General features: G+C 30.1%; 1 protein-coding gene across 1 annotated transcript; it reads left to right on the forward strand.

Annotated features, from left to right (window-relative positions):
• Window positions 1-3,103: 3,103 nt before the first annotated feature.
• On the forward strand, window positions 3,104-11,893 carry LOC103859921 (vascular-related unknown protein 1). Its single transcript, XM_009137519.2, has 3 exons — window positions 3,104-3,927; window positions 4,188-4,259; window positions 4,504-11,893. Exons 1-3 carry the CDS (start codon window positions 3,541-3,543, stop codon window positions 4,684-4,686), a joined length of 642 nt encoding a protein of 213 aa, XP_009135767.1. The 5' UTR covers window positions 3,104-3,540; the 3' UTR covers window positions 4,687-11,893.
• The last annotated feature ends 4,719 nt before the right edge of the window (window positions 11,894-16,612 follow it).

A 16,612-nucleotide genomic window follows, 5' to 3' on the forward strand; every position in this document is an offset into this window, starting at 1 on the left:
TGTCACAACGAAATCAGCCGTTTGATTACTTTTCACACTAACCAACCCTCTATGGCTTCTATTTTTATTTAGAAATTTCGTTTTTGCACTAAGCGAAGTTTAAATTTGTTGTTGTCTACGTTTGCTTCGATTATCATAACGCACTTTACAAATAGTTTTTTTTTTCTGCAGACAGACACATAATGTATAGTTTATATTCTACCATTGCGTAAATGAATTTGTTGGAAAGCTATGTCTCAACTAATAATAAAAAAACTAGATTTTGACCCGCGCAGGCGCGCGGGTGTATATTTTGAAAAATATGTTGATATTTGTTTTTCATGTAATTATTAGGATTTGGAAAAATGAATCCGAGGAACATAACCGATACCGATCCAAAGATATAGTACCAAACCCAAACATAAATTGATTAAATATTCTAATTATTCAAAATTTTGTTATTTAAAGAACCGAATCTGATCCGAACCGAAGTATTTGGGTATCCGAATTTATCTAAAAATAGATTTATATACTTATATATAATAATTATTTTTAGATTTAACGTATATAAAACATCAAAAATGATACTTTTAAATTGGTTTAAATACTTGAAAATATATATAGATAGTCAAAAGTAAATATCTGAAATAGTTAAAGTATACTCAAATCACCAAAAATACTTAAAATAATTATTGATTTCGTATCCAAAATTTTAAATCAAGCCAATTGATATGTTAAGCTTAAGTATTATGACATATGTTATTCAAATTTATACGTAATATATTATTTTATTTATACATTTTGAGAAATTTAAAATATATAATGATTTAAGACTTTAAAAATAATTTAAATTAGTTATCCAAACCCAAACCAAACCCGCAAAGATCCAAATCGAACTCAAACCAAAATTTAGAAACATTCTAATAAGGCTGAAATCTTTGACCCCGAAAACCCAAAATACAAACCGATCAGAACTAAACCCGTATGGGTATCCAAAAGCCCATCCCTAGTCATTATTATATATCGTATTTTATCATCATATAATTAATCGTATTTTATATGTACCATCATATAAGTAATCATATAATTAATAGTATTTTATACATACCATCATATAAATAATTACATATATTATATTTTTAAAACTTAATATGAAATATGAAAACCATAATTTGAGTTGGTATTTCAAATTGGGCTTTGTATTATATTTTTCTTATATATATTGACAATATTTTTTTATAATGGTTATTGAAAAATAGTTTAGTAAAAATCTATTTTTGAATATATGTATATTTTTGAATCAATTTTTGATATAAATCAAATTTGAATTATTATTTTGATTTGAAATATGTATATAAAGTTTAAATTTTGTTTTATGGTTAGATTAGAAAAATTTTTTTTAGGGAATTAGATTGACTCATTTTGGTATATTTTAAAAGTGGCCTAGATAACTTTCAATTTTAAAAAAAAACATAAGCCCATTACTTTTTTTCTTAATACTACTATCCTTGTTTTCAAACAAAAATATTTTTTTTTAAAAGACTGCAATCCATGTTTCCAAACACTCCAAATTTTTAAAAGTCCTATTCAAGTCTCCAAACACTCCAATTTTGTACTTGAGTTTTAATAAGATAGACTAGATTTTGACCCGCGCAGGCGCGCGGGTGTATATTTTGAAAAATATGTTGATATTTGTTTTTCATGTAATTATTAGGATTTGGAAAAATGAATCCGAGGAACATAACCGATACCGATCCAAAGATATAGTACCAAACCCAAACATAAATTGATTAAATATTCTAATTATTCAAAATTTTGTTATTTAAAGAACCGAATCTGATCCGAACCGAAGTATTTGGGTATCCGAATTTATCTAAAAATAGATTTATATACTTATATATAATAATTATTTTTAGATTTAACGTATATAAAACATCAAAAATGATACTTTTAAATTGGTTTAAATACTTGAAAATATATATAGATAGTCAAAAGTAAATATCTGAAATAGTTAAAGTATACTCAAATCACCAAAAATACTTAAAATAATTATTGATTTCGTATCCAAAATTTTAAATCAAGCCAATTGATATGTTAAGCTTAAGTATTATGACATATGTTATTCAAATTTATACGTAATATATTATTTTATTTATACATTTTGAGAAATTTAAAATATATAATGATTTAAGACTTTAAAAATAATTTAAATTAGTTATCCAAACCCAAACCAAACCCGCAAAGATCCAAATCGAACTCAAACCAAAATTTAGAAACATTCTAATAAGGCTGAAATCTTTGACCCCGAAAACCCAAAATACAAACCGATCAGAACTAAACTCGTATGGGTATCCAAAAGCCCATCCCTAGTCATTATTATATATCGTATTTTATCATCATATAATTAATCGTATTTTATATGTACCATCATATAAGTAATCATATAATTAATAGTATTTTATACATACCATCATATAAATAATTACATATATTATATTTTTAAAACTTAATATGAAATATGAAAACCATAATTTGAGTTGGTATTTCAAATTGGGCTTTGTATTATATTTTTCTTATATATATTGACAATATTTTTTTATAATGGTTATTGAAAAATAGTTTAGTAAAAATCTATTTTTGAATATATGTATATTTTTGAATCAATTTTTGATATAAATCAAATTTGAATTATTATTTTGATTTGAAATATGTATATAAAGTTTAAATTTTGTTTTATGGTTAGATTAGAAAAATTTTTTTTAGGGAATTAGATTGACTCATTTTGGTATATTTTAAAAGTGGCCTAGATAACTTTCAATTTTAAAAAAAAACATAAGCCCATTACTTTTTTTCTTAATACTACTATCCTTGTTTTCAAACAAAAATATTTTTTTTTAAAAGACTGCAATCCATGTTTCCAAACACTCCAAATTTTTAAAAGTCCTATTCAAGTCTCCAAACACTCCAATTTTGTACTTGAGTTTTAATAAGATAGATGCCTGCAAATCAACGATAAGTTGGGCCAAATCACATTTAAGCTTATTTTTGGGTCAAAACTATTGATAAAACATAACTAAGGAATAAAATCATACAAATCTCAAGTTTAGCAATATCCTAATTTTGAAAGAACAAATATAAATGTTTTGTTTCCTACTTATATGATTGTATGGTCTCATTATATATCACCCACTTTCTACCGAACGGTCCACGAATGTAAATCTGCGTATTTGTTTTGTTTACATATGCAAAATGTTTTCCATTTCGAAAAATAAAAATAGACTTATATTTCACTTTTGTATGGTGGAACATATTTCCTAAAGATAGCTTAATGTCACACTTCTACAGAGGTCCGTCGTTGGCTTTTAGTTCTCCATATTTTGATCAACGCTTTGGGACCCATGTGATGACCACATCAAGATTCCGATTACTGTCTCTCCAATTAGTTTTATTTCTCCTTTTTTATATATCATGAAAATTTAACGACCTTAATATATATACATACCAAACGCAACCACCTACGAATTATTCCATTTTATTTTGGTTTATTCCTCCTTTCTCCACATGATGGATACATTCTCTTGTAATTCTTATGAACAAAATCACGCTCCTTTCGACCGTCACGATAATGATACTGATATTGATGATCCTGATCATGATCATCATGATGGTGTTCAGCAAGAGGAGAGTGGATGGACAACTTATCTTGAAGATTTCTCAAATCAATACAGAACTCATCCTGAAGATAACGATCATCAAGATAAGAGTTCGTGTTCGATTCTGGACGCCTCTCCTTCTCTGGTCTCCGACGCCGCCACTGACGCATTTTCTGGCCGGAGTTTTCCAGTTAATTTTCCGGTGAAATTGAAGTTTGGGAAGGCAAGAACCAAAAAGATTTGTGAGGATGATTCTTTGGAGGATACGGCTAGCTCTCCGGTTAATAGCCCTAAGGTTAGATACTACATAACATAATCCAATTAAAACATGATCCATGATTGAAATTTTAATCCAAAATCTTTCTTTTGCTTTTCTTTTTGGGTGCAAATCTATAGAAAAAAAAATAATTTTAATTTAATTGTCAAATATGATTGATTATGAGTCAGTTACCTCCAATAATTACTTTATCCTTTTATTATTATTCTCCTCTTGTAGTATCTCCCTTTGTAGTAGTTATAGCAAATGTATAATTTTATATAAATGATATTGAACAGGTCAGTCAGATTGAACATATTCAGACGCCTCCTAGAAAACATGAGGACTATGTCTCTTCTAGTTTCGTTATGGTAATCTCTATGCTTTCTTTCATACATATAAATTTATGTGTCCACCTATCAATTTGAATTTAATTTCATTTATAACCCATACGGAAAAGATAGAGAAGATTCATTTTGCATAATATTAGTTTATTAAGACAGACTTGGTCCTGTATTATTAGATAAGCTTTGTTTGTCTTATAAGGAAGGTATATGATCTTTTCGTATTAATAATCTTTACATTATATTCGATGGATGTATACGGTATTGATAGGGAAATATGAGTGGCATGGGGGATCATCAAATCCAAATCCAAGAAGGAGATGAACAAAAGTTGACGATGATGAGGAATCTCAGAGAAGGAAACAACAGTAACAGTAATAATATGGACTTGAGGGCTAGAGGATTATGCGTCGTCCCTATTTCCATGTTGGGTAATTTTAATGGCCGCTTCTGAATGATGAGCAATTCTAGTAAACCCTTGTAAATTTGGTGGTGTTTATGTATGTACCCCATCTTGCATATATTCGCTTGATATGTGTACATCTTAATGTGTATGTGCTTAATAAAACATGTAGTTTACGTTTGTAAACATATCTAAGAGCTACAATCTCATAAAGCTTACGAAAGCTTTTTTAAATACATGCAAAGCCTTTTTAAATACACGCGATTATTTATATCTCTAAAAGTTTGAGAGAGTTATATCTAGGTTATCTATATATAAGGACCATGGGTAGACCTTATGGCAGATTATATGGATGGTAACCACAACTTAAATTTCGTTTACTTTAATGTAGATATGATAAGATTATATGTGTGAAATTAATACCGTCAACGAATTAGAAAGTTGAGGGATAGAATTCATCAATCTCACATATTTATTAAATTATACGTACATTCTATATTCAAAATTATATTTATATGTGGTCTTACATATCAATTAGAAAGTGACCAAATGTTTGGCACAGTATATTACATGAACTCGTAGCCGTCCCGGCTTCAGATTTAATTAACAAGCTACTTGGTATACTTAATCAATTCTCGCGCTAATGCATAATATATATGTTATAGGGTGATTAATAACTATATCAAATTACATTATCCAAATATATATTATGTACGCATATCTATATCTCTATCTCTATGTACATACATAATATGATATTATTAATATCTGTCAATATCTTATAAGTAAATATATGCAGACATATATATGTGTATATGTGTATTTCTTAAGATGGTTGTAGAAATGAAAAAAAAACTTTCTTCCTTTACAATTAAAAAAGATCAGATTATACAAAGGTTAAGGGCATCTCTAGATATAGATAAAAGAACTGAGGTCAAATTCTGATTTAATATTTAAAATTATATATCTTGCATCCGTTAGCCAAACCTTCCTGTTAGGTGATCGATCAAGTCCTTACCAATAATCATTTCTTATTGTGTAACAAAACTAATATAAAACGTTTGATACCAAAAACAACATCCACCACAAAATATGAATAACTTTTTTTCAACTTTGTTTTAGTTTTGAATCGGAGATATTTGATGATATTCCGTTTGGTTCTGAAACGTGTTGGATGAAGCGTCTAATCAAATCGGTTATGATATTAATTGCTGCATAAATTAATTAATACATAACTAATTCCTTACAATCTATACTAAGAAGCTTGAAATTAATTATGGTTGCATGTTAAAGAAATGGGCATCGGTTAACCTTTTCTGGTTTTCATCATAGACAGCAAAAAAAAAAATGTTCAACGTTCAAAGGATTCAATAATTTTCCAGCTGCCCAAGTACATGCTCCACGAGCACGATTTTATGATGCAAAGTTGATAATATATCACTTACATTTAGTCCTAAGATATGATTAAAGTTAAAAGATCAATTATTTGAGACTGTATGATTAATTAGAGATTCACACACTTCCAACAAACTAAGAATATTTACGAACTACTATTAGACAAAGCAACCTTAAATCTCATCTTCGATGTCAAATCAAATCTTACAAGAATCTCATCACGGATTCATTGATTTTTCTTAACTTTCTTTGTCTTCAGTGATAAAATGATCTCCGTTCGCCATTTCGGGTTTTGACCGGAGATATAGCTTGCTTAATTCATTATAGATAAAAAGAAGTTGTGCTACTATCAAAAAAAAAAGAAAAAAAAAAAGAAGTCTACTACTATCTAGAGTGAACCCGCCGTATATACGTATGTGTTCATTTATATGTAGAAATCTCAAGTAAATCTGGTTATATTAGAAAATGCATTATTATTATTACAATAAACATGTCTTGAATTTTCATCCAATAATATTTTTAGAAGTTGCTTCTGAGACGTAATCTCCATTGTCAATGACAATCGTGTTGCGTATTTTAAGACACGTCACTAACTTGCCGGCTTCATGTTTTAAAATACTTCTGTTATCTATATGGTTCATGTTGATCAAAAAAAAGAAAAAAATCTATAGGGTTCATAGGTTGAACCCAAAAAAGTCTATAGGCACAGATAGTAACAAATCTCACAATTTTAGGAAGTTAACAGCGATACTGATAGTTTAGTTAACATAATTTAACCGAAAATCCAAATCGAATTTAACCAAAAAAATCGAAAATCTCTAATTTTTTTGAGATATCTAAAAAACCAAAATATCTAATTTTTTTTTTGGAAAATTAGACCGAAATTAATCGAAAACCAAAAAATAGTTATTTTCGGAAATAATTTTAAAAACCGAAATTAACCGATAACCGAACCAAACCGATAATCAAATCGAAATTTAATTCGGTTAATTTCGGAATAGGTTTTAAAAAAAAAAAATTTAACCGAAAACCGAAGTCGCACGGCTAGATACTATAGTAATACGGTCCGGCTATTTTTAATGAAGAATCGAGGATGATGACCGTCAGTGAAAACAAGACCAGTAAAAACAATGAGTAATCATCATTGCTAAACCACTATTAATTGACCCTTAGTAGTTTAAGGATTTACCATTACTGGATTGTAACCATCGACCGTCAATGGTTATTCAATAGCAAGGACCGATCGTCAACGTTTAGCCAATAATAATGACCGACAATGATAAATCAATAATAAGGAATGTCAGCTGTGACAGACTTTCTGCTACTGAAAAAGAGCTTTGATCACTCGGATTTTAATCTCATAAACTAATTGTAAATGCAGAGTAAAATACAACAATAGTAATACAAAATCGAAGCCACAAAAACTACACACTTACTTCACTTCTCAGTTCAGATGAAGGTAGATGACACAAAAAGATTGGCTTCGAAAGTAACTAAATTAAAAACAGTTGATTAAACGATGTAAACTGTGGAAGAAAAATGCTAGGTATTAAAAAATTCACGGAAAATCAGATCATAAATATAAATTATTAGTAAGAGAATTAACGAAGAACCATTATTGAACTCGAACAGAGTTTTATAATCTTTCCACTTGTCATCACTTTAATTACTAATGAACTAAAAAAGCTAACCTAATGAATTAATTGTCCTTGAACTTAAGAGGTGAAACACACATTAAGAACAAGTTTTGTTAGATTCACAAGCTGTCTTAACATCAATTTTCGCCAACTAAAGATACTTTGCTTACAAGAATTATATTCATACAAATTAAACCAATTTTTGCTACCTCTAATCAACCTAAGATCGATGAACTAAATGACAATCATGTTTTCATAAAAAACAATCTAAGTGAAGAGCTCTAATGAAAATCTTCTAATATATCAATCATAAACATTCAATCTTTTCGATTCTATTGAAATCCTAAAACTTCAGTCATAAAACATAGAAGCATAAACACAAATCAATGAAGAAAACATAATTAGATTTGAAGAGATATAACATACATTCAGAAAAAATCTCTAGTCTCCCACACAGTTCCAAAACCTAAAATATAATCTAGGATAAAACTTAGCCTATAAATGACACGAAATAGTAGATATAGGTCAACCATATGTTCTGCTCGAATTTAGACAAAACCAAACTGAACATAAGGAAAATCTATTTTTTTTTTTGAATTGAATGGGTAGAAAGACTATTTTTAGTAAAACACACATAACTTTTTATCTAACCGATAGATCAAACTCAAACCTATAATTTTATATTTCTGACAAATCTGAGCTTCATCCATCGATGGATAGTCTTTTATCCGTTTGACACATATGTAAAGTTCTGCATCTTCAATTTTCTTTTTGCATCCAATTCAACATATTTGGTTTCAAATAGACCTAAATCATATAAACGCACCGGATAACACCAAAAGATTCCAAAATACATATTTTGACTCGATAAAAGACTCAAACACATACTTTAGAAATTGGTAAAAGGTAGATATATCAAGCTTTGATACAGCTCAAGTTTGTTAACCCAAATATGATATTGCAACTATATAGAGAAATGGCAGTTGAATATATGTAATTGAGTAAAAAACTAAGATCTCAAAACTAGTCTCTCAAAAATGAAAATTAGCTAAATGAAAAAAATGATTTATTTGTTTGTATGAACTAAGCAAGTAAATGGAAGCAGCTAATGAGAACTCATACTTGCAAAAAGGTAATTATCATAAAAAATAATACTTAAGAAGAGTTCTTGACCTTATATCACGAAAGATGACTGGTCTTCCTCAAAGCACCGATTTCACTGCCTAAAATCTTTGAATCCTAAATTGTGGTTTCAACTAAGAAGTTAAACAAAGCATCAGTTCACGTTGATTAGTTCACAGTTTCACTAACTTCAATATCCATTAGATTTTCAGTAATTGTTCATTTGGGTTCTTTGAGTAATTTATTATTATATTTTGGAAGTTTAAGTTGATTAAGATTAATAATTTTGTATTTAGTCGATTTTTATCACTAAAACCGTTTACTTAACGAAACCAATTTGCTATTTCCTAAACCAACATCTTAATCAATCAACCCCTAAAATTTCTTTGAAAATCCTAAAACACAACTGAGGAATTGTTAACATACATACACTAGTAAAAATCTGTCGCATAGCCACTATAGTGCCACGGTAAAACCGTGGCTAAATTAAAAAAGCCACGATTTAACCACGGTTAGCCACACTTTAAAAAATAGCCACGATTATATAGAAACTGTTGTTAAATTTAGCCACATTTTAGCCACGAAATCAAACGTAGCTATTATAGCTACGATTTAGCTACGAAAAATTAATGGCCAAAAACTAGCCACGCTTTTGCCACATCTATTACAGTGGCTAGAGTGTTAGCCACGGTGTAACCACTATTTTTCGGTGGCTATGTCGAAAACCTTAATTATATACCCTAAACCCCAAACATATACCCTAAACTTATATCTACGTACAAAACAATATATATGATTAAGATTTACCTAATTTACCTGAATTTAATATCCAACACTTATTTAAACTTCCAAAATTTATAAATAATTTAACATAAACATCAACACTTTAAAACACCAAATCTTAAACTTATCACCCTATATTATAAACATTCACTCTTCAACTCAATAGTTTCAAACTTCATTCTCAAACTTATATGAAACCCAAATCTTAAATATAAACTATAAAATTAATCTTTTCAAAAGTTAATCTCAAACCATATACTTAATTCCAAATCTTAGCTACAAACAACATACTTCAAACTTAGTCTATATCACAAAACACTAAGCTTAAATTTTGAATAACATATAATTCCTATAAGATAAATATATCTCAAACTATATACAACATTTCAAATTTTACAATTACAAAATAAAATAAAATTATGATATCAATTTATTTAAAACAAAGATAATTTATATAATAACTATAGATAAATCAAAGGGAAAAGGCAATTAATTGTATTGTTTTTTTTCAGCCATTGATTGATTTTAATCAAAGGCTCACAATCAATCTTCTGTCTATCTGCGTCCTCCTTTCCTATTGGACAATCCATCAAAATTGGGATTATTATTTCTGGCCATTGATTAATTGTAATCCAATGGCCAACAATCAATCTTGTTCATTTCTCTTCCTCTGTACGCCTTCTCTCTCTCTTTCTTCTTTTCAAGCCGACACCATCTCCTTCTTCGATGTCTTCTCTGTTTCTCTATTATGGTTGTTTGAGCTCTAATTGCATCTGTTTGTGTTTATTGCAGAAGAGGACAGACAGAGGAGACAGAGAGAAATATATTAGATGAAGGCAATTGTGTTGAAGTGGAGAAATCAGATTTGGAGGTGAAGTCTCTGAACGGCGAGGATTGGTGTGGAAGAGGCAAAGATTGTGGTGAGATAACGAAGTAGAAGAGGAAGAGGCGAAGGTTGTGGTCGATCTGCACGAGCACCGAACACCTGAGGTGTACATCGGATTTGGAAAGATGACGACGACGGCGTGAGCAGGTCCAAGCTTCGGCGAGGAAGAAGCTGGAAGAGAGAGAGAGAGCTCTGAGATGTCTGGAAGACGATGACGATGGAGGCGAGCAGGTCCGATCTCCGGTGAGGAAGCAACGATGACACAGGAAGGAGACGTGGTGGAGTGGTCGTGCGGCGGTGGGGTGGTGGGGGTGGTGCGACGGAAAAAAAAAATATATTTATATATATATAGATGTATAATATATTAATGTAAATTTATTTACAGATTTTGTATTTTATTAATAAAAATTATTTTGTTTTGTTTTCATTTCTGTTTTTTTTTTGTTTTTTGTTTTAAAATAGCCACTGATATGTTGATTAAACCGTGGCTAAGTATAGCCACGAAAAAAATAGTAGCAAAACCGTAGCTAAATTAGCCACGAAAGTGCAGTGGCAAAACAGTGGCTAATAGCCACGAATAGCCACGGTTTTTTCTAGCCACGAGGCTATAGCCACGGTTTTTTTTCTATCCATAAGCGTGGCTATTTTTTGTATAGCCACGATTTTAAGCCGTATAGCCACAGTTTTGTAGTGGCTATGCGACAGATTTTTACTAGTGATACCAAAAGGAAAAGGATCCATTTGATAACTAACTACTACTACTACTATTCATGACTCCACATCTCATACAGTTAGGTTAGATACTTGTATGTAATTTTGAACTTTTTGATCATTTCTAACGGGAAGTTGTCATGGAGAGTTTTCAGTATTAAAAATGATAATAAATAAATAAAAGTTAAGAGATAAAAAGAAATGGAGTTTTCAAATAAGAACTTTTAAGAACCTCTTTAGAACCCTATCCAACATTTGTCTATTCTTTATTATGTAATTTTTAATTCAAAATTTGAACTTTAATTTTTTCACATTATACTAAAATATTAATTTTTTTGGTTAAAAACTTTAAAGAGTATCTCATGGATGAAGTTGCTCTCATGGAAACCAATAAGTAGTCATTTATATATCAGATACGAATGATTAATATTTCAGAGCATTGTTTAACACTAAATTCTTAACACTGTTTCTTAAGATTAAAAAATAATGAAAAGTTAGGAAAGAGAAAAAAAAAATTCTCAAACAAACACCTTTAAAATATGTAGAAATACACTCATATATATGTGTCAGCTATTTATTGGTTGTGTTTTGTAAAAAAAAAATACATCATTATTTTTTTTGAAGAAAGGGTTTTCATTAATGAATAGAACCAAACTACACAGAAACAAAAAAAAGAAAATACAGAGACATGAAGAACAGAGGCTAAACTGAAAAACAATCCCATCCCCAAGAACTTACTAATCCAAAGCCTAAGAGTACCTCACCATTAGCAGCAGTTAACTCCAAGAAAACAATCACAAGTTAACTAACTACCAACAGAGAAGAAAGGTGCCGGTTGAGATGTCAACAACCACTACAATCCATGCTTTTCCGGCACTAGCTGTCGCAGCGGCAAGAAAAGGGCACAGACTGAGTTGGCGGCGAGAAAAGAGCTCAGACCACACCAGGGCCGTTCCAGCATAGTTGGAGTGACGGTCAACATTGCCAAACACCAGACTCTTAAGACTCGAGACCCCACAATGGGCAGACCCCAAATGTGGAGCAGAGGTTCAGTCTCGGGAAGGCTCCACACCACCGGTGGCGGAGAAGCTTCTGTCTCCAGTTCCCACAGCAAAAAGGACGGGTTAAGGTGGTAGCAACCTGACCGAACCAATGTGTTACCTGCAAAGAAGAAACCAGAAGAGCTCCTATCGCGGAAGTCCAAGCGAACACAAGCGACACTGGGAAGGAGCATTCTGAAACGAGCAGTCACCAGGAGGTAGACTCATATCGACCCAATAGAGGAGCCCACAACCTAAACTCGTTTCGCAACTGAGAACCAGCAACGATAACTTCTTTATCAAGGGAACGAGAAATCGGTGACAACGACCTCCCAAAACCTTGAAGGCAGGAACAAGACTCAAGCATGACATGAAGCCAAAACAGAGCTGAGAGGAACGGAGAGGACGGGGAAGGAGCAGCCGAAAGGAGGAGCAGAACCAAAGCCACCAATCTTCCAAAACATAGACGAAGAGGAAAACCAACGACTCTTTACCCGCACGCACTTAACCGGAGGGCTTGAGACTGACACACGACACGACCAAGACCACCGAGCACGCCTAGATGAAACAAAATCATCAATCGTCAACCTTGAGCCCGGGAACAAGCGTCAAAAAATACATCATTATAATATAATATTTTTCTTTTAGAATTTTTTACAGGTTTTTAGCGATGGACATGTTCTCAAGTCTCAATATCTCATAGAATACAAATAAAAATGAAGATATATATATATATATTTATATATATATATATATTTAACAAAAAGTTATGAATGCGAACTGTCATGTTGTTCTATGTAACCATGCACGAAGAATCCTAATATAATCGTATTAATAAGTAAAAAATTAAGAAAACAAAAACGAATGCAATGAAGGAATATAACGCGTGATTGCCGGGCTGGGAATTTTAGTTGGCATTCCGATGGTCGGACGTATGGGACCCACTGATTCGCAATATAAAGTTTAATCTCACTAGTCTTTTAAATTAATGTTAGTTAATCCCATGTGCAAAGTGCCCAACTCTTTGCTTTATTGTCAAAGGTTGATTCTGTTTACATTCGACAAATTAACGTGTCAATCATACATTGAATTTTTTGTTTCAATGTTACAAATCAAAAGTATAGCAATGAGCAATATGATTCTCATTTACACTTCAATACACAATACATACATTAAACAACAGCCTTGTACGGCGCAATATCGCGGTAATTAACTTTGAGAGACGAGAAAAATAAAGGATGATGACGGAGATTATAGTACCGTGGTGAGGTAAAAGGAAATCGTCGACCGTTGAACGTAGTCGTTTGGACCGCTGGAATTTCATGCAATGACATTATTGTAAAAAAAATGTCACATACGTCATGTATATCAATGATATTGAAACAAAGTATTTTATGCAATCAGAAAATAACATGAAAATAGACTCTTTACTTTTTGTCGCATCAACTATCAAAAGAAGACTTCTGGTCCCAAAAAAAAAAAATTATCAAAAGAAGACGATCTTTATCTTATTGAAAAACTTAATATCAGAAAACTAATTGCCGTTGTTGCTCAAAAAAAAGAAAAAAATGCCGCAACCAAGAAGTCTGATTCTGTAAAATCGAAGCAAAGAGCAAGCCCAGCAAAAAATATGCTAGTTATCTTTCCCCTTATAGCTATTATTTTGTGGATGTTACTCCCTCCGTTTTTTAATATAAGTCGTTTTAGAGAAACTTTTTTGTTCCAAATTATATGTCGTTTTCGATTTTCTATGTAAAATTTATTAATAGTTAATGTTGTATGACCAATGGTAATATATCTTCTATTTTTCTATTGGTTGAATTGTGGTTAGGTAAATAATTAATGATGTTTTTGTTTAGAAAATATAAAAAGTTAATGATTTTCTTAATCTGCGTGCATACCTGTAAAACGACTTATATTAAAAAACGGAGGGAGTATAATTTTTCTTCGAAGGTAGTACAAACTGTTTCATTTTAGGTTGTCTAGCGAAGGTTCCAAGGCAAAGAACAAGTCGAGCAACCAAAATATGTTTTTTTTTTGGCTAAATGAGCAAACAAAATATGTTTCTAAATTAGTCTTTTAAAGCATCTCCAAAAAAAAACAATTTATAACTTTAAATATATAAAAAATTCTATAAAAAATTTTAAAACTTCAAATTTAAAATTTTGAGATACTTTATATTTGAAGTTTTATATTTTTGTTTACATTTTACTTCTTACAATTATACACATTTATGATTTTTAAATATTTTTCATTTACCGTTTTAATCTTTACAGAAATTTGTGTGGACGCTTACTTTTCCCCGACACTAATAGAAATATAATTTTTATTTTTGAATTTTTAGGATTTCTTATCATCTTATGACATTAACAGAAATAAATATAACAATAATTAAAATTGGGAACAATCAATCAGTGGGAATTTTAATAGGGTCTTCTTTGTTTTTAACGTTGCAAGAGTCCTAAAAGCTTATTTGTATAACCTTATTGTTTCGTCCCATTATTTTTTACTTTTTACTCAAGTAAATATATCTCATCCCCAATACTATATTTACGAAGTGATTTTGCCACAAGTCCTCTCTACAATTAATTTCACAAAACAAATATGACATGGCTACTGAAATTGATGACATGACTTCTGGAAAAATATGACATGGATAATTTCATTTAATGTTGATTTATATTTTTTGCAAACTTATTAGAATATGGTAATAATTCATATATTACATTTAATATTGATATTTTCTTTTGGTAAACTTTTTTTAAATATAGCAATAGTTCATACATCATCTATAAAATAAATATATTCATATATAACGTTTCAAATTTCAAAATATTATTATTTTTGTATAATTATACAATTTGTATTACTAAAGCTTTCAAAAATTTCTACAGTTTTTAAAAAATTTAAATATCTAATCGTAAGATCATTAGTTTTTTATATACATACAAATTTTATAAATATTGTTTAGGCTAAATTTTTTGATAATTATATAATTTTATATTATTTTATTAGTTTTATACAAATTGATTTAATATATATAAAATCTATATTAAATATTAGTAAGAAAATAGTAAAATCTATAATATTTAATAAAATTTATTTTAAAATATAAGTTAGATTTAAAAATTTCCTTACACCTAGTGTGTTATTAGAGCGATTTACATGAAAATTATAGAAAGATGGAGAAATTTGTAAAGATGGAAAAATGAAAGGCCCAAAGACGAGGTCCATTTATTGTTCATGCGAAAGGATAGCACTAAGACCATCTCTAATGGTACTCTATAATTTTCTCTATATTTCAGTCTAAAATAGAGTAATTATATTATAGAGTTGGATTTGCTCCAATAGTTCCCTCTATAATAGAGTGAAATATAGAGTATTCTTGTTTTTTTACTATATATTTGGAGTAAAAAAAAGATTATTCTATATTTCACTCTATTATAGAGTAACTCTATTATATAGTGAACCATTGGAGCAAATTCAACTCTATAATAAAGTTACTCTATTTTAGTGTAAATTATAGAGAAAAAATAGAGTCCCCTTGGAGTTGCTCTAACCCTATCGTCTCTTTCTTTTACATATGAATCGCAAAAGGTTTGTAATCATTACATGCATGTAATCATTACTAAATATATACACCCATAAAACTGTTTACATTGGTATAGGCCGTGGATCTAGAGTAGCCATGAATTCTGACCAGTTATATCATCTAAAAAATCGTAAACTTTTCACTAAAAACATACGGGAGCATGTACTTATGCATGTTATATAATCGATATGTATTGTGTTGGTTTTCTTAGCATTTCCAACCCACCTCTATTTTTACCTCTATAATAATATTTAGAAGCAAGATCACTCCAACCTATCTCTATTTTTGCCTCTAAAATAGAAATTGTTATTTTTTTATCTGTTTATAGAGTTTTGCTCTATATGTAGAGATCTCTATTTTAAAGAAATATATTGGAGTAAAACCCAGCTCAATTATAGAGTTCCTCTATTTTAGAGGTAAAAATAGAGAAATACATTGGAGATGGTCTAAGAAAACAAGAAGCTATTCTTGTTTCTGTCTGGATATATTTACATAAATCCGGCTTAATATTATATAAGTGACCAAGCCGCTTGATATCTGAGAATTATTCTTAAACATACTTGAAGGTTCGTTGTGAGGAAGTTAGTGACGATTATTTAGCTACTTATGACGATTCGTTGTGCTAAGATTAGTGAAGTCTCGAAGTTCTAATTAAATTATTTTTAGGGAGTTGGTCGCATGCTGATGTTTAGTTTAGAATGGCCGGCTAATCGTGTCTATATAAAATAAAACATTTTGATTCCGGTTATATAAAGACATGTTATATGGCTAAAGTATCTGTTGAGTATCTGTAACATTAGACGGCTAAAGT

This window comes from Brassica rapa, chromosome A03, assembly GCF_000309985.2.
Source record: "Brassica rapa cultivar Chiifu-401-42 chromosome A03, CAAS_Brap_v3.01, whole genome shotgun sequence".
Taxonomy (NCBI): Eukaryota; Viridiplantae; Streptophyta; class Magnoliopsida; order Brassicales; family Brassicaceae; genus Brassica; species Brassica rapa.

Excerpts from the sequence above, each read along its gene's own strand:
- LOC103859921 (XM_009137519.2), top strand. The coding sequence starts at position 3,541 with ATGATGGATACATTCTCTTGTAATTCTTATGAACAAAATCACGCTCCT. Across the intron at positions 3,928-4,187 it reads CTCCGGTTAATAGCCCTAAG|GTCAGTCAGATTGAACATAT; the intron begins GTTAGATACTAC and ends GATATTGAACAG. Across the intron at positions 4,260-4,503 it reads TCTCTTCTAGTTTCGTTATG|GGAAATATGAGTGGCATGGG; the intron begins GTAATCTCTATG and ends CGGTATTGATAG.